The sequence below is a fragment of the Colius striatus genome, chromosome 13 (genome assembly GCF_028858725.1).
Source record: "Colius striatus isolate bColStr4 chromosome 13, bColStr4.1.hap1, whole genome shotgun sequence".
Taxonomy (NCBI): domain Eukaryota; kingdom Metazoa; phylum Chordata; class Aves; order Coliiformes; family Coliidae; genus Colius; species Colius striatus.
Genome location: NC_084771.1, coordinates 6,563,629 through 6,583,884, shown reverse-complemented (window position 1 = coordinate 6,583,884; position 20,256 = coordinate 6,563,629). Strand labels below are relative to the sequence as shown.

General features: G+C 43.3%; 1 protein-coding gene across 3 annotated transcripts; it reads left to right on the top strand.

The window, feature by feature from the left end:
* Nucleotides 1–236: 236 nt before the first annotated feature.
* LAS1L (LAS1 like ribosome biogenesis factor) lies at nucleotides 237–18,043 on the top strand. 3 transcript variants are annotated; one of them, XM_062006770.1, is made up of 13 exons: nucleotides 237–412; nucleotides 1,011–1,136; nucleotides 1,324–1,393; nucleotides 2,610–2,691; nucleotides 3,755–3,952; nucleotides 5,789–5,835; nucleotides 8,547–8,656; nucleotides 9,896–9,981; nucleotides 10,600–10,815; nucleotides 11,842–11,977; nucleotides 12,577–12,956; nucleotides 15,047–15,188; nucleotides 16,378–18,038. In XM_062006770.1, exons 1-13 carry the CDS (start codon nucleotides 237–239, stop codon nucleotides 16,466–16,468), a joined length of 1,860 nt encoding a protein of 619 aa, XP_061862754.1. In that variant the 3' UTR covers nucleotides 16,469–18,038. The 3 variants fall into 3 exon arrangements, with proteins under 3 accessions (XP_061862754.1, XP_061862756.1, XP_061862755.1); XM_062006771.1 differs by lacking the exon at nucleotides 237–412 and adding an exon at nucleotides 617–759; XM_062006772.1 differs by lacking the exon at nucleotides 15,047–15,188 and having other exon boundaries at nucleotides 16,378–18,043.
* Nucleotides 18,044–20,256: the final 2,213 nt, after the last annotated feature.

Here is a 20,256-nt window from a genome sequence, read left to right as displayed (position 1 = left end):
GCACCCGGGACAGCTGCCTTGCGGCCCGCGGTGCGCCCGCCTGCACCGCAGCGCCCAGCGCGGGTTGCTCACGCAGCCGCAGCCTCCAGCGCCGCGTTACCCGCGCCGCGAACCGCGGCCCCGCGCACTCCCGCCACGGCGCCGCCGCCAGGGGCCGCCCGGCCCGGAAGCCGCCCGGCCCGGAAGCCGGCCGCGCCGCCGCAGCGCGGGCAGCGGAAGGCGTGGGGCGCGGCGCCATGGCGGGGCTGTCGCGGCGGGGCGCGTCTCCGGGCCGCAGGCGGCCGCAGGCGCCGCGCACGGTGGTGGCGTGGCGGGGCCGGGCCGAGTGGGACCAGGTGATGGTGGGGCTGTACTGTGGCGACAGCCGCCTGCAGCAGGAAGCGCTGGACCGCGTCTCGGCCTGGAAGAGCCGGTACGTGCCGCGGGCGGGGGGACGGGTGCGGCGCCGGCGCTGCCCCTGGGGCGCCTCCCGCGGCCTCCGCCTGGGGCTCTCGGGGCGCTCGGCGGCAGCGGCCCGGCGCAGTTCCGCCGCCGGCCGGTGCCGCGGGGCGGGCGGCGCCTCGCCAGGCGCGTTCGGTGTGCGGCGGGGCCGAGCTCATGGCGGGAGCGGGCCCCGTGGGCAGCGGGGAGGCGGCAGCCCTGCGAGCTCACGCACCGGCCTGTCTCGGTAGAGTGCTGCAGCGGGCGTGTCCGGCGCTCCAAAAGAGCCTTGTTCTGTTTGTAGTGCCCCTCTTGCATCTGTACGGGAGACCAGCCCAGGTACGGCACCTTGTGTCACGGGTGTGCTTGACATATCAGTAAGAACTCATTTAACGTGCTTAGGACTAGCCATATAATCACTGTGTTCCGAACAGAAGCCTTCTGGAAAGAGCCCTTGGTGCTGTCGTTCAGCACATCGTTTCTTGGGCTGTACCACAGAGCACAAAAAGTAGCCAGAAAGCGACACCTTTTGCAAGGAGGGGGGGTGTGTTCTTGTGGAACTGCTCACCTGCTTTACCATTTCTCTTTAGATATGGTCCCAAAATGCCTCTCGCAGTGGATTGCACCGCTGAACTGATTCGTTGCAAGGTCTTGGATTCGTCTGGCAGATTGAAGTCGCATGAGCTCATCCTCTCTTACGGACTGGCTCTGGTCAGGTAGGGCTCTGAAGGCCTGTTTGCTGTGAGAGAGACATGACAGACAGCACCGTTCAGCTGTCTGATTTCACTTGGCATCTCTGGGACCACAGTGTGGTACAGTATGTAGGGGATTCCAAGTGTCTGGGTTTCCAAGTTTCTCTGCAGCTTTTCATAGTGATTTATCTTTTCTGTAACTTGCACCTAGGTTTGTCAACTTGATCACAGAAAGGAAACAGAAAATGGTCAGCATTCCTCTGAGACAATTAGCCAGAGAGGTAAATACTTAACAAATTAAGTTACTTGATAACTTTGGTGTATACAGAGAGCATATGCATTGTCTGTTAGCAGCAGTGGGCTGAGGGAGTCATGGAACATCATTCTTTGGTAACTGAAATAATGAGTATAGATGCCAGTTCTTTCCAATTGCAAAGTTTTAAAGAGGCTTAATGTAAGTAAATCCAAAACTTTGTTCTTTAAAGTTAGATTAAGAGTAACAAAGACTGATGATCATTGAATCATCTTGAATCATGTATTGCCAAAACCCCGGTTTTACATGTAAATAATCCCATTTGACATCAACACTTCACGTTTATTTCTTGGCTACTGAGATGTGGCAAAGGGGCTAAATCTGGCGTGTATAAATTCTGGTGTTTGCTGAGCAAGGTTATCTATAACAAGCACTTCATCAGATTTACAGGCATTTTCATTCTGTATCTCTCACTTCAGGTAAACTTTTCCACTTCTGTGTGGAGTAGGGAAGATGCAAAGTGTAGCTGTAGTGGCGGGACCAGCACCAGCTTGAGTCCTTTTCTTGCCAGCTGCACTGAGCATCATGTCTGAGTCTGAACAACAAGTTTGAAAGTGAAGAACAGACAGTATTTGAGATGTTGCTCTGTATGCAGCCTTCTCTGGGACCCCAGTGTGAGAATGATGGATTAATTTTTCTGTTGTTTTTCTGGGTCTTTAAGAAAGATGTTGCTTCTCACCCTTTAAAACTGTTCAAGCTTAAAAATAGAGATCTTGCATAGTCAATTGTCCTTAGGAAAGTTGCAAAAAATGTGTGCAACTTACAGTGTGTATTATTTGAATATTATATATGATATTATTTGTATCTTTGATGTACAAACTCTCATCCAGGTTGTTTCATTCAATATAGTTCATATCTTTTATTCAGGGTATTCATAAACAGAATTTACCTGCTGCTCAGTATCTCATTAAATTGTGTGTCACCCCTGTCTAAAAAGACATCTGTTGTTGCAAGTAACGTTGGAGAAGCAGACTGCAAAATGCCGAGCTCGTGTGGCTCCTGGGCCATGGGCGTCGTGGGGTCAGAGAGGAGGGGATCTCAGCCCAGCCTGGAAGTGGGAGGCTGGGGATCAGCAGTGCAGGAGGGTCCCAGGCAGAGGGTCTGCACAGCCTGGCGGGGCTGCACATAGCTGTGACCTGACGCAGTGGGGACTGGGAGGGTCACACCCATGGCTGTTCTTCCAGGTGGACATCCCCATCTGGGTGGTGGATCTTCGTCACGAGCTGACCCACGGGAAGCTGCCGCGGCTGGCGCTGTGCCGCAAGGGTGAGTGCTGCCAGGGGCCCGGCACACGGAGCTGCAGGCCCTGGGGAAACTACCCCTCCCTCCATGTTGGGGTGCTGCAGGGCAGGCAGGGGGCTCGTCCTGACAGGGGACAGTTATGTGAGACACTGGGAGAGTTTGCTGTGGGCATGGGTGAACTGTCGGGTGGCTCCAGGCTGTGGTGCATCGTAGGGCAGGTGTTCAGGGACTTCCTTCTTCCACTGAATAAAATACCAGAAACAGTAGTTCAGCCTTCCCCTTTACAGCACAGGAACTTCATCTTTGAGGAAGAGCTAAGTGCTTTTCCTGATGGTTTAGAGGCAGCTGAGATTTTTAATTCCATTTAAGGAGAAATGCAATATGTACTGCAAACCTGAGTGAATGACCAGCTCGTGGCATCGGAAGGGATTCCTGGGCATTTTGGGTCAAGAACTGAGAAGTTAGTTACAAGAACTTTCAGCAGGGCCTTCAGATTGAGTTGAGTAGTAAAATAATGATGAAAGAAAAGGAGTTTTCTTTCCATTCTATCTAATATATGCCTAGTGTAGTCTCTGCATCTGTGACCTACTCTAGTGGGTCCTGCTCTGGCAGGGGGTTTGGACTAGATGGTCTTTCGAGGTCCCTTGCAGCCCTGGAGATTCTGTGTAAAAAAAAAAGATGTTGTTATAGACACTTTATTGATATGTTTTAGTATCGTGATAATACTAAAAAATCAGCTCGTTTTCTCATCAGAAGGCCACTGCTGAGACTTAGTTTCTGCTTAAATTTAGCCTAGCTTGAGTGAGGTGCAGCAGTGTTGAAGTGTCTAATCTTTTTTGTTGGCAAGACAGACAGTGGGTGAGTGTTACCAGGCCTGTGATACTGGGTTGAGAGGATGGGGTTGTGGGATTTTTATTGAGTGCTTTCTTAAAAACTCATTCACTTTTTCACTAGTTGTGTGTGGTTTCAGGGCTCCTAGCTTGTGGGCAGTGTTTTTTCACAACGCAGGTTAGCAATGTGCGACCTATATGGGTTTTCTTCAATAACAAATAAAACCTCCCTGAGAATGTTTTCTGTTCTTCCTTAGGTTGTGATGTTGTGCTGGACTGGCTGCGCAAGACGTATTGGAGCCGTCAGCTGGGCAATACTTTATGTGAAGAAAGTGAGGATGAGGATGAAGAAGAGGAGCAGGAAGAGGTGGAAGTAAATGCAGAGCTGGACAATGATGCGTGGGAGATTCCAACCCCGCAGCATGAGGCCTGTCAGAAACACAAGGAATTCCATGGTAGGTGTCCCTAGAACAGTGGCAGCTAGAAGGATTAAGTATGTCCTGTGCTAGAGAAAGAAGTTTTGAAGTGTCATCTTCTAGCCCTGATAATGCATAAAGCTTATGCTCAGACTTTGGGATTCCTCTTTTGGGATTCTTGGGGGTGACTGACTTTTTGATATTAGGTCACTGAATTTGTAACATCAAATCTTTTTACTTGTAGTAAATATGGAGTATCCTAATCAGTAGCAACACTTGGATGATTTAGGACTAAACAATGTAAAAATTAATTGTATTGTCTTGACAGCCACAGTTTTGGGATTGAAGTCGCTGACAAAAGCTATGGTCCTTTTATAACCCTCAAAACTCTGTAAATTCAGAACAAGAGCGGGATAAAGGCAGTTCAGACAGTTTCACAATGCTTAACATGGACAGAAAAATCACTAACTGACTAGAATTAAAAACTCCCAAATCACAGGTAACTGAGCCTAAACACAGTTTTAAGATAAAAAGTGCAAGAAAATGGGAGAACTTTGATAAAGGGTTTCAGTGATTGCTTTTCCATCATCAGGAGTCTTTGAACCCAAAACTTTTCTGAAAGTGGATTTCTAGTTTGGATGACTTGAGGAAGCAAGCAGGAGTTAGATGAGGTGACTGGTCTGCGAGTTTGGGCTATGTAAGATCTCAAACAGTAAAACCAATTAGTTATCACTTTTTCCTAACAAAACTTGAAATGCTTATGGGGAGTAACTCACACAACAGATTACAGCAGTCCAATCCAGTACCCAGAGACTGTGCAGAAATGCTGAAGTGACCCTTGTTACTCCCTGGAAGGTCACACTAGGGGACTGTAGTGATCTTTCTGGCATTAGGATCTATGGATTCATTTGCAAGTCTTTTCTAGCTTCTGTTCCAACACAGGTACATTAGCTGTGATCCGGAAAATCTTAGCTAATTTGTTATGCACTTTGAGTGTAATACAGAATTTATTGGAGCAACCCAAACCTAGAGGCAGTACTGAACTTTAGAATGTAGCTACACTTACCACATTTCTTGTCAGAGTGTATGTCTGGGCTTCTGTCTGACTTCACATTGGATGAAATCCAAGCATGTGCTATTTCTTCCTCTCCTTGGCTACCCTAAAATAAAAATGTCCCACCCCCAGTTAGCAAAAAAGAGAACCACAGAGTGATGCAGTAGACTCTGTGATTTATATGTCTACAGTAATGAAATGGCAACGGTGTATCAATCCTACAGTGCATCTGAAGTTGTGTCTCACTGGTGCTGGGCATCCTGGTAGCAGCTCACAACGGCATGGGAATGGTGCCACGTAATTTTGAAAGATGGTGTTATTTCAGGGACAGTAAAAGTGGTCCACAAATAGAGAAAGGACATTTCATGTACATGGTAAATTAAAGTTTAGTGAAATCAAGTAAGACTGTGATTGGTTTGTGAATAGCCAGAGTGGGATATCAGTAGATTTAAAATTCAAGTGCAAGGAATACAAATATGCATCAAAACATGAACTGCCTGTGGGAACAGTTTCTTGAACTGATCTATTTAGGGATGTTTATTTTTTCTTTGACCAGTCTGGATTTACTTGCCTGTCCTGCCCACTGTTAGTGTTAAAATACTGAACTGGTTCAACCCCACTTGGTACAATTTATGTTGCTGAAAAAGTCTGGGAGCTGTGGGAGTCTTCAAAGTGTTGTCTGAATCAGAATTTATGACTTCATCTGACTGATGTCTTCCCTGGGTGTATATCTAGCAGAACTAAGCAGCTTGCCCAGATAAAAAATTCTCTTACATATTTGATACATTCCCTGTTAAAACAACGTTTATGTTTATTTCTAGAAAAAGTCAGAGATGTGCTGATGTCCTACAAGAATGAGCGATTTCGGGTAAGTGCAGTTTGATCATCAGCATATTTTAGTTCTCATCTCCTGCTTGGGGCAATCAGCCTTCTCTGCTTTCATACTCAAACTGGACAACTGGTGCTCTTGGCCTCATTTGAAATACCTGAGTGCTAGCATAACTAAGTTGATGTGCCAGGAGTTAATTTCATACAACTGCAGGAATCTCTATTTTTCTCTTTGTAGCATCCTCCCAGAGTTAGAACGTGCCTAGAAGTATCAGTGATAAGAAGTGATGTTTGTATCAGTGCTGCAGAGATGGCAGTATGCCAGTGTCCATAGTGCTATCAACGCTTGTCAGGTTATGTGGTCTTGCCTGAAGCAGTGCGGTCAACTAGTGTGTAGCCCACAGAAAACCTGTGACTGCCTGTGTTGGAGAGGTTTGGCCTTATTGAGATATCTCCTACTGTTGTCAGATGTGACTTGCCAAAGTAAAGCTTCATAGAACGGTAGGGGTTGGAAGGGACCTTTAGAGATCATCTAGTCCAACCCCCTAGCAGAAGCAGGTCAACCTAGATCGGGTCACATAGGAACGTGTCCAGGTGAATCTTGAAGACCTCCAAGGAAGGAGACTCCACAACCCCTCTGGGCAGCCTGTGCCAGGGCTCCCTCACCTCACAGTGAAATAGTGTTTTCTTATGTTTAAGTGGAACTTTTTGTGTTCCAGCTTCATCCTGTTACCCCTTGTCGTGGTTGCTAGCTACCATAGAAAGAAGGGATGAGAAGGGATGTCCCAACCTCCTGACACCCACCATTTAGATACTTGTAAATATTAATAAGATCCCCCCTCAGTCTGCTCTTCTCCCGACTAAACAGCCCCAGTTCCCACAGCCTTTCCTCGTAACTTTGCTTTCTTCACTGCAGAGAGGCAGCAATTTGAGCTGTGATGATTTCTAATGCAAACACTTTGTTTGTGTGGATAAATGAGATATGTACTTGTTGGAAATCCTAAGTCTTCATTGCCCAGGTGTGGAGAGTGTTCATTTTTGTTCATCCTAATGCCTCTGGAAGCTGAGACCTGTGATTCAGAAGTCATTGCCCACGTTTTCTATCATCCACTGTGTATTTTTGCAGTGGCCCAGGGATTGAGGTGCTGCAGTTTATGTCTGTGAATAATTTGCCCCAGAAAACTCTCTCTGCTCAGCTTCTTCTTCTTAATAATGGGATATTTCTTAAGATGTGAGATTTCAGTTACAGACAGTGTAAAATGTCTTCGGATATGACCTCACCAACATACTGTTGTGACTGGGGAGCTGTTCTCACTGGATTAATTTCATTAGGGGCTAAGGGAAAAAATGTGCTAACATTCCAGTAAGGTGTAGACTGTATAAGCAATGAGAGCTAGAGTCAGGAATTTTACTGAAAGTGAACACCCAGCTTCCCTCGTTGCCTTGGATTTTGAGTATGTGATGTGATTCTCCTTTGTTCTCCCTGCCTTGGTCTGGTTCTGGCCTCTTTTATACGTTTTTCATTGCACTGTAGAGGAGACAAAATCATTCTGTGTTGTGAGTGACCTGTTAACATACTAATAGAACAGTGGGAAGTATTTTAAACTCAATAGGAAAATGCAGCTTCAAAACTTAAACTGCCCAGGGTTGAATGGGGGAAAGCAGTAGTCAGTTGATTGCTGAAGAGTTTTGAAGCTCACATGAAACTCTCTGTATCCCATTGAAATGGTGTAAGTAGAGGATGCACAGCAAACTGATGTGTGCCTCATTCAAACTAATTGAATGCTGCGTACTGTGCTTTCGAAGTTTCTCAGCTCACCCAGAGAGGCTGCCTTTCCTGTTGAATGATTTCAAGTGGTGCACTTCAAAATCTGTCAGCTGTGACAAAATACTGCTGAACTGTGAAAAAAAGGAATGTTCTGTAGATACATGTGTTGTGGATATAGCTTCTTTTAGTATATCGTTTTTGCCACTCTGAGGTACACAGAGTAAGGGTGGGCAAAGAGCTTGCCTAGATCTGTCGGTGGCAAGGAGTAGTACTCCTTATGGCTGATACCTGTGAGTTAACTGAAGCCAGCTTGTCTGTATTAAAAAGCATGATAGTACTTCTGTGCATTAATAACTGTTGCCAGTAATTTGAAGAGATGCATGCATGTTGTTTCTTTGTCAGCCTCTGAAACTCTTCTGTACAACAGTAGACTTGTAATTTAATAATTAAATGATAAAATCTCAGAAACTTAGAAACAGATTTAAAAAGAATGACATGGGCTTGTTCTTGTGCCCTTTCAGGGAAAACGTTTGGTGCATCCAAATAATTTCTTAACCATGACCGCAATTGAGTGTCTAAAATATCAAATAAATATTAGAAGCTTTTTTAGGTGTGCTTTGTGTATTGCTCATACTCACCAGTTACTCTCAGACGACTATAGGTTGTCTGGATGGCTGTGTTGATTAGACATTTTGATCTGCTGTGTACATAATATGACTGGCAAAACTTTGTCCTGAGTAAGCAACCTCCTCCTCATCCCACGTGTGGAGTTAATGGCTGCCTTTTAAATTCAGGCCTTTTCCATCTGTTACATATTTTATATTCATTTATAACATACAACTGGTAAGGGTAACTTTTGTGGGTTCTTTGAGTTGCTGTTGATGAAATTCATACGATGTGTGCACCTCCTCTTTGTAGCCATGCCTTTCTTTTCACCACAGGAGCATATTTTCTGCTAATGGTTGGAGTTTTTCTTCACTCAGGCTATGCAGGCTGTGCAGTCTGTTTCAAAGTCTCGAGAGCTGTGGTCTGATTCCTCTTCAGAAGTGGACTGGATTTTGGCTCAAATTAAAGACCTGATGCAAGAGAACAGGTACATCTCTGATAAGGAACCGAGGTGAAAGGTACAGTGCAGAGCTGGGCCTGCAGATCTGTTGTGCTGCCTTTTCACCGTGGTGTTCAGATGATCACTGAGAAAGCAATTGATTGATTTTCTCAACATCTTTAAGGACTGAGTTGTTAATCTATATGAATGAGTAGTGTTTCCTGTGAGAGATGGTCTCACAGATGTTGTCCCTGACTTAGCTGTTGGATTTAGTACTCCCGTATTTCATCCTTGAACACCAGCTTCATCTCATGCTATTTTAATTCCAGCATCCAGACACCAGTTTTAAAGAACATGAGCTATTGTATTTATAGTTAATAGAAGGTTGTGCCTATATCTAGCTTTTTGGAACCTCCTACACATTTTCTTTGAGAGCCCAAAATGATTAATAACAGTTTCCATAAGGGATTCTTACATGTACCTTCTATCTCTGTTTGCTAATAATAGCATATTAACTGTATTGAAAATGAGATCCTATTGCCCTCTGGTTTCCCATGGTATTTATGAAGCAACATAATGCAGTGGTGTGTCATGGGGTTTCTCCTAATACATGAGTCTGTCATGTATCACAAATGCAGGAGTATCTTTTCTTTAAAGGCAATATTGCAGTAAATGTTCTTATGTGAATGGTCACGGATTCTTGTACTTCAGCAACTCAATAAAGGCTCTACCTTCTGTAGCCCTTGCTACCAGCCCATTCTCCACCATGACATTTGTTCAAGAAGAATAGTAATCAGTTACCCAAGCAGCAATGAGCGTGCAAGTACTTAACAATGATCAAGTCTCTTTCTTGAAAGCAAACAAAGTCAACAAGCTTTAAACATATGTTTGTGTGTATGTGTTTATATAAGCGAACACAGAGGTTCCTAGAGTTGGTGTTGAATACCATTATGGTAATTGCTTCCTCTTTGCTTCCTGTCTGCCCTGAAATGCTGCAACTGTTTACTCTTTCAGTCACACAGAGTCTGTCATGTATCACAAATGCAGCTGGGCGTTTGTGCAGGTTCTGGTTCTATTCCAGTTTCTACAACTGCACATTCCCCCCGAGTCTAGCAGGATATATCCACCTCAGAACTGGCAGACAATTTTAGTGCCTTACAACAAGCCATATCATCTCCTCATAGTTCCAGATACTTGTTTCTCAGACTTGTTTCAGAGTGGGTACCAGGTGGTCTTTTGACATGTAGGGGAATAAGTGGCATTAATGGGACTCTCTGATTGCTCCAGGGAGACAGTGGCTCAAGCTCTTCTCAGTGATGGCTTTCTCATCCCAAAAATGGATTGTCTGAAGATGCTAAATATCAAGTATGAAGGTTAGTATCTTGGGCACTGCAGGAAAAAAAGTGCATAGCTAGTGTTATGTCTAACTGAAATCTGTAATTCTCTGTGTATTATCATTTAACTGGGTCCATAAACATCTCTTGACCTGTCCTCCAGACCCCTCTATGGCCATGCTTAGCTATTGCTTTTACACAAATCTCTACTACGGAGGGATAGCTCTTCAGCACTGAACGCTGCCTGGCCAAAATACATTGACTGTATTACAGCAGTAATTTGGCTCTCTCTTGCTTTTCTCAATGTGCCTTCTCTTTACAATGTATTTTTAGATAAAATAACTCTTCATTATGTGTGAAATAGGCTGAAACTGGAAATGGATTAGCAAAATGGGTACCTTTTCTTGCAGTTACCATGTCATTAGACCAGGCATTGTGTATTTGGCTTTCATTGGACTGCAATGTTAATTACCAATTTGCTGTTTATTTTACTTCACTAGCACAAGCAAATAATAGTTCTGGGTTCCATGAGGATCCCAGAAAATACCCTGGAACCACTGATCTCGGAAGAAACTGATTGGGAATGAGTGTCATGTCCACAGTCTACCAGAAATTACCAAACAGTGATTGTTTTTCTTTTTTGTCTTCTTGTTGCAGCCAGTAAAGAAGTATGTCAGTTCAGAATTCCCCAGACATTTTACTGCTTCTGGCAGCCTTTGCTGACAGGCCTCCTTTCCCGAAGTTTTACACAGATCCTGATAGAAAAAATGTTTATGGAGTTGAAGGAATGTTCTGACTCTTCAGAACTCCGTCCTCAGTTCTTGATCAACTGGATTTCTGAGTTGCTGACTGGCATTGCCAAAGCAAATGCTGGTGAGTGTATTTGGAATGTAAAACAGGTAAAACGAAAGAAATGCAGGAGTCTCTTCTGTACTACTGCAAAAACAAGGACCTTTAGAAGGAAAGTGCAGTAACGTATTTATGATGTTTTGTCATGTGAACATAGAGCTTTTACTGACGCTGCTCAGTCTGCAGTTTGTCTATGTCATGCATTTCTTAGCAAAATAAATAGTAGCAGATAAATAAAGATGCTATATGCAATGTGTTACAAATTCCCCATTCCTAATTCTGTCCTCACTTGGCAGAAGCCTGCCTTTATGAGGTTGTTGTGTAGTCTTGCTGCCATTTTTTAATCTTATCCCAGGATTTTCATGCCATCTAAACTGAAACAAAAGCAATAAGTAATATTTTGCTTTCTGTTCCCGACTCCTTAGATCTGTATGTTTCACTCCAGAGACAAGGGCACCAAAGAGCTTTAATTATTTGAAGCATGTCATAGGAGTTCTGTTAAAAGGACTTCTATGCTGCTGTGTAGTGTATCCCTGAGGAGGTTTGCAGCTGCTTCATTTTGCCACGTCTTCTGTCCCTCTCAGTCTGCAAGCTTTTGCCAATATCTGTGGCAGTTAATGTTTGAAGCTTTCAGTCAGTGCTGAGAGTATTACATCCCAAGATGCCTGGATGGCAGTAGTTCCCAGATGTTAGGTCTACTCATTTGCAGTGCTCTTTAGAACAGTCTCGGGTCTCAGAAGTGGCATTGTGCAGTTATTTGGGACAGTACTGTACAAATACATCTTGTGGCTTTCCTGTCTGGGTTGGCATGCACAGAACCAGCTTGAGAAGGTCTGTACCTCACTGTGGTTGTGTCTTGTGGAGTTAACCTACCTGTCAGTGCATTGTCAAGTCTCTTGTGACAACTTTAATGTATGTGGTCGTTATATCTCATCTTGGACTTGGATTAGCTTGTTTGAGGATGAGAGTTACAGTAAAAATGCAAAGGGATGAAGGGCATATTTTTAATGAGTTTTGAGCATCTTGTTGTTTTCATTATCTTCTTTAAAGGGAAGAAAAGACAGACCTGTAACAAACCGGTGTCCGTGAAGGAGTTGTTTCTCCATAAAGTTCCTTTGCAGTGGATAAGACTGACTGATAATTGCTTGGAAGCTCCCTGCTGGGCAACCCCACACCTTCTTCAGCTGTAAGTTTGGTCCTGTGACCTAGAAAAAGAACAGGAAGCAGTGCTCCACAAATGCTTTGGTCAGTTCCCTTGTCGTGTGCTGAGTTGTAGCTGTTATAGCTGTTTCCTTCTCTTCCTTTGCATCTAGTAGAAATTGTGGCAGGTGCATGCAAAGCCCTGCTTGTTGCTGCTCATCTCCCCATTGATTCCACCAAGGGAAGGAGGAGGAGAATTTAAAAGGATTGCACCTTCAAAATGAAAGCAGAGATTATCTAGGGAGGTACTAAAGCAACAACCTGTTCAGAAGAAAAGTGATTTGGTCCTGGAGATGTGACTGCTTATACAAGTGATGTGAATTCAGCACAAGTGGTGACTTTTTCACATGAAAAGAGAGAAATGGGAATTCAAATAGAAGTATCCAAAGTCCTTCTTTTTAATCACAAAGAGAGAGTATTCCAGCGTACGCTCACGAGGGAATAATCAGATTTGCTGTTAGAGGAGATATATGAGTGAGCTGTCCTGGAGGCAACTCAGCTTAAAAAGGCTGCTCAGATTCATAAACCTTCATGTGGAATGATTTTTGCTTTTTAAGACTTTTACATTGCCCTTTCACTTTCTAGGATCCTCTCAATCATGAGACCTCGCTTGCCACGTTCTTCACGCAAGAACCTTCTCTATCTCGCTTCTGTTTACACAGAAGGAAGTGGCCCTTTGTCCAGTGCAGGCCTCTCTTCAGACTGCAGTGAACAGCCAATTTACACTATAGAGAGCTTACAGTGGAGGGCCAGGCAAGAAAATCAGGTTAAAAGTCAAGGTCAGACTGTAGAGAAACAAGAAGATGTGCTGGAGAGACATGATGGTATGGAGGAGGTAGAGGAGGAGGAAGAAGAGATGGTAACTGAAACAAGTCCTTCCGAAGGACTTACTCATTCTCGTAACATGGTGGCTATTGCTGAGAAAAGGGCAGCACTGCAAGGATCTCCCTGGCAGATCACTGCAGGTAAGAGATTACTTTGGAAGACTTAGTCTTTGTCACTGACAAATGTCAATTGAAATGCAAAGGCATCTCAGCCTTTTGGGCCAGTACCAAAATGTGTTTCAGAATCATGTGAAATCACTGAAAACTGTGGGGTTTTTTTCCAGTCTTTTGTTTATGTGCAGGAACCATCTCAGATTCTTAAAATACTGAGGGTCCTTTTTTCCAGGAGCTGCTGTTAACTGCCTTGTTACATTTTTTATCAGGCTTTCCCAAACTGTTTAAAATTCAGATTTGCCCAGTGGATGGGGCAGCACATGTACCAGCAAGGAAAAGGCAGATGTTTCTTGGACTTCTGTTTGTCAGGCTTGAGCGCATTTGCAAGCACAGTTTAGCAGTGCTGGAAAGCTCCAGTCATATGCACACAGGTTCCATGCTGCAGGGAAATTCCTGTTTTGGTGTGTTGGCAGGCAAAAGAAAGGAGAGAGGCAAGTTTCTAAACAGAATAAACAGTATATACAGTGTTTTGTTAGCTTTCCTGTGGTAGCTGTGCATTTTCATTGGGGTGGAGGGTTCCATAGCTAAGAAGATTTTTGGATGAGTGATTCATGGAGTGACTTGGAAGACAGGAGGAGGTGGTTGGTGGCTAAGAGTTTAAAGGCAAAGTGACATTTAAAGGAAAAAGAAGAAAAGCAACCCAGATGGAAAACAAAAATCTGCTAAGGCAGCTTGACTCATCTCTCTGGAGAAGGGGATCCAGGGCACCCTCAGTTTGCTGATGACACCGAGCTGGGCGGGTGCGTGAATCTGCTTGGGGGCAGGAAGGCTCTTCAGAGGGCCCTGGCCAGGCTGGAGCAGTGGGCCCAGGATAATTGTGTGAGGCTTAACAAGGCCAAGGTCCTGGTCTTGTGCTTAGGCCACACCAACCCCAGGCAACGCTCCAGGCTTGGGGAAGAGTGGATAGAAAGCTGCCTTGGGTTTTTCAGCAGATAGCAGGTACACCAAAGAAATCCTTTTCAGGCAAAGAAAAAGAAATGGCGAAGTTGTATGTGATTAGCAGGGGTCTCAATCTGTAGTCTCGTTATTGCTGGTTCCCTGGAGCAGTGTGCCTCGTCTTCAGAAGGCTTCTGACTACTGGTCTTCACTGAGTGTTCCAGAAATTAAGTGTTCTAGTGTTGAGAAAGGCACACAGGCTTAAGAAATTTTATTGCCAATATAATGAGACATAATAATTTGTATCTTTTCATTTAGTTACACATGAAATAAGAATTAAAGTGAAAGAGGAATTTTGCTATTGGGAACTGCCTTTGAAATGTTGTCACCATGATATAAAGGAATTTTATCAGTTGTGATGGCTGGTTTCCCATTTTGCAGTTTCTGTCTCCCATTGGAAGCCAAATTTAACAAATGGGGATTCATGGAGAGAAAACAGCAACAGGTGCTCATAAAAACAAACAGAATCTCCAAAGTGCTGTCATACTCTTTTTCTTTGCCATCTCATCCCAGCATACCTGTCTGTCCAGAATTGCTTTATTGGTTAATTAGGCCTCACTGGTTTCATACCTACTTTTGTGGTTCTTTAGTCACTGGTGGTGTGCAGCTGCAAATCTCAGTGAGTCATTAAGAAGCTGATGCTTATTCTCACCTGGAGGAATGAGCTGCTGGATGCAAGGGTGCTGGTTTGGATCTTCATATGTGTACAAAAGGCTCTTTCCTTTACAGAAGTGTTCCAGTGGGTGTTTTTTTCAAGTTAAACTGTGTAAGCCAATGTATGTGTTTCAAACATTAGCAAGCTTAAAAGAGGAGGGTAGGCAAAAAAGGCTGCTCTAGAATCCTGTGGGGGTTCTTTGAACGGGTATTTTCTCACAGTGGTTTGGAGGAGCTGCACTGTGTAGACTGCAGGATGTTACATGACTCCAGATGTTGTCTCACATGCTGCAGTGATGTTCTTTAGGAGAGAAATTTGGAAGGTTAGAAATAAAATTAGGTAGAACTATAGTTCCAACTTATTTTTGCTGAGTACCTGAAATGGATTGGTTTTGCTTAGTGATGGAGTTGGTTTTAGACAGTCTGCCTGAGGAGCTCAGACTTGTTTGTTTACTGTTTTTACCCAGATGAAGTACGATGGAAAGACTTTCCTCTTGGGAAGCTCCCAGGTCAGACAGATGACCCTGATGGTCTCATGTTGGATAATTATTCCATGATGTCCCTGCTTGATCAGCCAGTGAGAGATGAGTGGAAGTCTCCCAATATGAAGTGAGTAGTGGTGTGGGCAGGGCTTTACCCCTGAACCATGAAATGCATTTGTCTCTCTGTGCCTTGTATTTGGTTGTCTTTGCAGATATACTATTGGGGGGACAAAGTAGCACTGATTATGGAAAAGGCACTTCCTTCAATCCTCGGTGATAGAGTGTTGTTACTCTGCTTGGCTGGTACTTCTGTCATCCCTCCTGAGAATCTGTTGATCTGCTGTGATGAGCTGCCTCTTGGCAGCCTTCACAATATACAGTTAAGGCAGAGAATGATCTCAGTGTCTATCCCTTTAGTCCCTGTCCTGGGAATGACAGCAGGTCTAGGAAGCTGTGAATGATGAGGAATATACATCACAAGGGAGGAAGAATGAGCCCATTAGCAGTCTGAATTTAGGATAGTTTCCAATGGCCAGAGGAAGATCATTGGGTCATCAGACTGTGGGTGTGATTAGTGTGATGTTTCTGTCTTGGCTTTGTCTGCAAGGCCTCTGGCAGTTTTTCCTCTGAACAGGGGTGTTTTGTCCTTAAAGGAGAAATTAATTAGTAAAGCTTTGTGTAGGGAAAGGTTTGTGTATTTGCTTCCAAATGTTCTTTGAGCCTTGTGTTGGACAGTGTCTGGGGACACTGTATAAATCCCACTCGGTCCTCTGTGTGCTGTGCTAGGAGCACCCTCTAAAATCAGAAATTAGTATGCTGTGGGTGTCAACAAACAACAACTTCCTTTGAAGTCTCTGCAAATGCACTAGTTTATGTGACTTTTGTAAAGCCATAGCAATGGGTAGTTCCCATGTGCATCTAACACTTGTGAGAGACTGTTTTTCAGGGTGGCTGCTTGCTGTGTGAGCATTTCATCCAATTAGCTTGTATTCCTGGCTGCAAAAGACAGATGAAGGCCCAGATGAAAATTGCAGCATGGCTGTTTCTGCAGTCATGTCTCTTTCACGGCTGTTAGTAACCAGTAGCCTTTCATTTGGTTTATGCTTTGGCACTTTGGGACTGTTGCCTCTTGAATGAACTAATGAAAAACTAAGAATATCTCACAGAGAAATGTCTGGAGGCAAAAGTAAGAAATGACATTTTGGTTTGGAAATAAAGCTTATTAACAATATAAAATGCTATCCAAAATTACTCTGGTAATGTGAGCTTTTAAATTAACTCAGTGCTTACGTGCTTTACTTGTCTTTCTCTCACAGCTCTGCAGAACTGAATATGCCTGTGACAGGAGGATTGTTATGGACTCAGAATGACTTCCATAAAATAAAAAGTGGCCTTCAGCTTTTCTGACACAGCAGAGTGCTCTGTGACTTTCAGTATTGCACAAGATAAGTGGCATAGAAGAACGAGTAATGGTGATGGGGAAATAGCCACTCCAGTGTTGTGGAGCTTTATACTCACTTATTGTAGCAGTATAAAGTTGAACTGTTTTAAAGCTTCTGTCTCACACAAGCAAAATTATCTGCACACACAGTTGCAAAAAGGTCATGCTTGTCTGCTTATACAATACCTCCGGGGTCCTCCAACTTCCTTGGAGGCAGAAAAATGAGTGAAACCAGTTCTGGAAAGGGCCAAGTGATATGTGAAGTTGTGCAAAGATCAGGGGTGAGAAAGACTGAAAGCTTATCAGCCTTCATCCCCCAAAGACCATCACCACTATCCCTGGGAGACATGGCACAAAATGAAAGGAAGAGAAGACCCAATTTAAGTGGGAAAGCAGGGACAGGTTGTGTCTTTGTCTAGGCGGATAATGTCATCATATGATCTTGTAATGCAAGTAGCTGGGCAGTTTGTGGTGGAGTGGAACAAACATACCTTCTTTATGACTCTTGGAGTTACAGAGTCTGTTTCCCCACATCACCAGGATATATTCTTTTCCATGAAGATTTACTTATTTTTTTTACCATGTAAAGTCAGTGTTTTATAAAGGTGGGGTGTGGTTTAAGTTCCATGTATAGTAACCATTGTCTTGTTTAACCACTATGATGGCCTTTAAGTTCTAGTTGATATTTGCCAAATACAGTTAAAAGTACAGTGGAATTCTTCAGTGTTCCATTATCATATTTAATAAATACAACTGGCTGAAGGCAAACCTTCTTCGTGGATTCTTTTTTCCCCCCGTTTTCATTCATGTATTCTGGAAAGCATCCTCTGGTCCTTGTTAGGCAGGTTATTGAGCCTTTCCTATCTCAGTGCCACTCATATTGTCCTGAACGAGTTGGCAGGATTTTGCCAGGACAAGACTGTACTACTGTTTTCATCCAGCTAGGTTTTCACGTGAAGCTTCAGGGATGCAGCCTAGTTACAGCATGGCTGAATGTACTGAGATCCATAAACACCCCTGAAAATCTTTTTCCTCACCCTTTTTTAAAAGTGATAAGTCTTGAGGTCACTACTATCTCAAGTCAAGTTTTCTGCTTGATGTTGTTTCTATTTGTGATTTTGCCAAGGTTGATAACTAATACTTAGGTCTTTGCTGAGAGCTGGTGTGATTGGTGCAGAAATGAGCTTGAGTATCTTGTTGGAAAGTTGTTGAGAAAAAGGACTTCTAGCTAGTTTTTCCCTCAGTTCCGTTTTCTTTACCTAGAGGCCTCTGCAATTACCTGTCAAAAAATAGGATTGTAAGCATATATTTATTGCAGTATGTACAAACTAAACAGAACCAGCAACATGTTGGCACAGCAGGGTAAAGTGGAATCTTTTCAGTTGTTTAGAGCTACTTCTGCTAATATTCTGTAGAGAGATACAAGAAAGAGACCACTTCAGCAGTACATGGCATCCCATTCAATCCCATGGATTGAATCCATGGATGCTTTGGGCTTGCTCTTAAGTAAAGACTCAGTTAAACATCCATTGTGTATTATTTCTTTGTTCTAATTTGAAATTTCTCCTTTTACCCAGCAGTTCCTCAAGCTTAATTAGGAAAGTGTAGTGAAGAGGATTGTTATGTTATTGCTGTGTTTAGTAGATAATGTTTTTGTAGTTGGTACTTTTAAGGTCTGTCAATGCAAACAAGCATAACAGTTCAAAAAGTGAAGTGGGATGCTTGCAAATACTGTGCCATGTGTAATCTTTTTTCCCCTTTGGTAAAGGGTTACTTGGTAAATCATGTGCAACTGTAGTTTCTCATCAGTTGACACCCTGTGTATCTGCCATTACCCCACTTAGTAAATTATGGAATAAAGAGCCTGGCTTTTGATCTCATTGTGGAGTCAAATTAAATAGTTAAATCCAGTGCTGTGGATGAGTTGTAGAAAAGCACAAAACTGCCAGATGTTCTTAACAATGCAACAACTTGAAGAGAAGCCATAGAGGGGGGAAGCAGGCTTGAAACAAAGGGGGGGACTTGTCTTTTTCCTGGGTTTTGCTTCTCTTAATTACTATTATTGTATTTTATTCTTCTTACTGTTACTATATTTTAGTTTAGTTATGATACTTGTTCTTAACAAGTTTGGATATTCTTTTCTGACACGAGGAGTGAGGAGGCCAGGGAGCAGCAGCTGCATGGGGCTGCGTTGCCCCTGGGCTGGAACTATGACACAGACCTTTAATATTCTGTTACCTCATTCTTAGCAACTCTGAGAAGGACTTCAGCTTTACCCAGGGCTTACAGTTCTGGGGAGAAAACTGGAACAGTAAGAATATCCCATGGAATCTAAGTAGTTACTTGTTTTTCAGGACTTGGTCTACTTGAGAATGTGAATTAAGAAAAAAAGGCCTGAGATTAGGAAAAAGCAACTTTGTAGTACACATATTTTCTTTGTATTGTGCTGTCTCCTGAGTCACCTGGTTCCTGGCAAGAGCAAAGGGAGTTCAGGCAAGTAGGTAAAGATAATATTTGCAGATCAGTTTCCTTTTGTTAATTTTATTCTCCTCCCCCCACCTCCCCCAACAAGTTAAAGCAGTGGTAACAAATGACAATGTGTTGCCTCCCGCCATAGTAAGGGGAAGGAGCATGGTTTTTCCTCAAAAATAAAACTCTTGTCCTGTTTCTTCAGAGATTCAAGCACAAATGGAAAATCTGGGCCTTACATATGATTTCAGAAGCTGGGTATTTTTCAGTGAATCAGCTAAAAATATTGACAAATAATTTGGACAGACTACAGCGGTCAGACAGAGCAGGTTTTTTGTGGCTCTTACCTGAAGAAGGTTCCAAAATAAAAAGCTAGAAACAAATCATCCAATGGCTCTCAGTTTTATTAAATAAGCAAATTCTTTATATTTATAAAGTGTAACATGTTTCATATTATTAAATAATTGTGCAAACCTTTTACACAGACCGGGGAGGGAACAAGCCTACATTTCTTTTAGATTCTCTCTCCATTTTTAATACATTTAAAAACTTTAAATACCACAGACCAAAATGATAGATACTGTAGAATGGCTCTTCAAAGGCTAACCAAACACTGGCATGAGAACAACTTCAGTGATGATGCACTTGTATTTTTCCAGTTGTTAAATTACCGCGAGGAGTAGAGCTGGAAAGGGCTCTGTCACACAGACAGGCTGTGGATAGGTAAGAGCATTAAAGCTGAACACTGACCACTAGAAGTAACAGTGACAGATCTAACGATCTGACAGAGTTGTGAGTTCTGTAGTACTGAAGATGCTTCAGGTAAACTTTTGTCAGCCAGGATAATATTTAATGACTTCTCTTTGGTGTGGGGTTTTAAACATTACTGCAGTTAAACTGTGTCCCTGGGAACATTGTGGTTTGGTGCATCGCAGGGACACGTGAGTGTCACCCAGGATTCTTTACAGAATCATTTGGCCAGATTCTTGGTGTGTTCTGACTTTACCGTGACACGTTTTGAAACGCTCAAACCCATGACTTGAGGGAACCTGGCGTTAAAGGTGTGTGTTGGGGAACTGGCGGAGATGAGTTGTTTGTGATTTAACAAGGATGCTCTTTGTTTGTTCTAAGCAACCACACCCACACCTTCTATTTGTAAGTTTACAGTTAAAGCATTTTTACAGAGCTAAAGACTCATGCTGATGACTAAATTACATGCAGCAGCAACTGGAGCAGTGCACCCTCATTACCACAGAAATCTACGAATACCACGTACTGGCTTAAC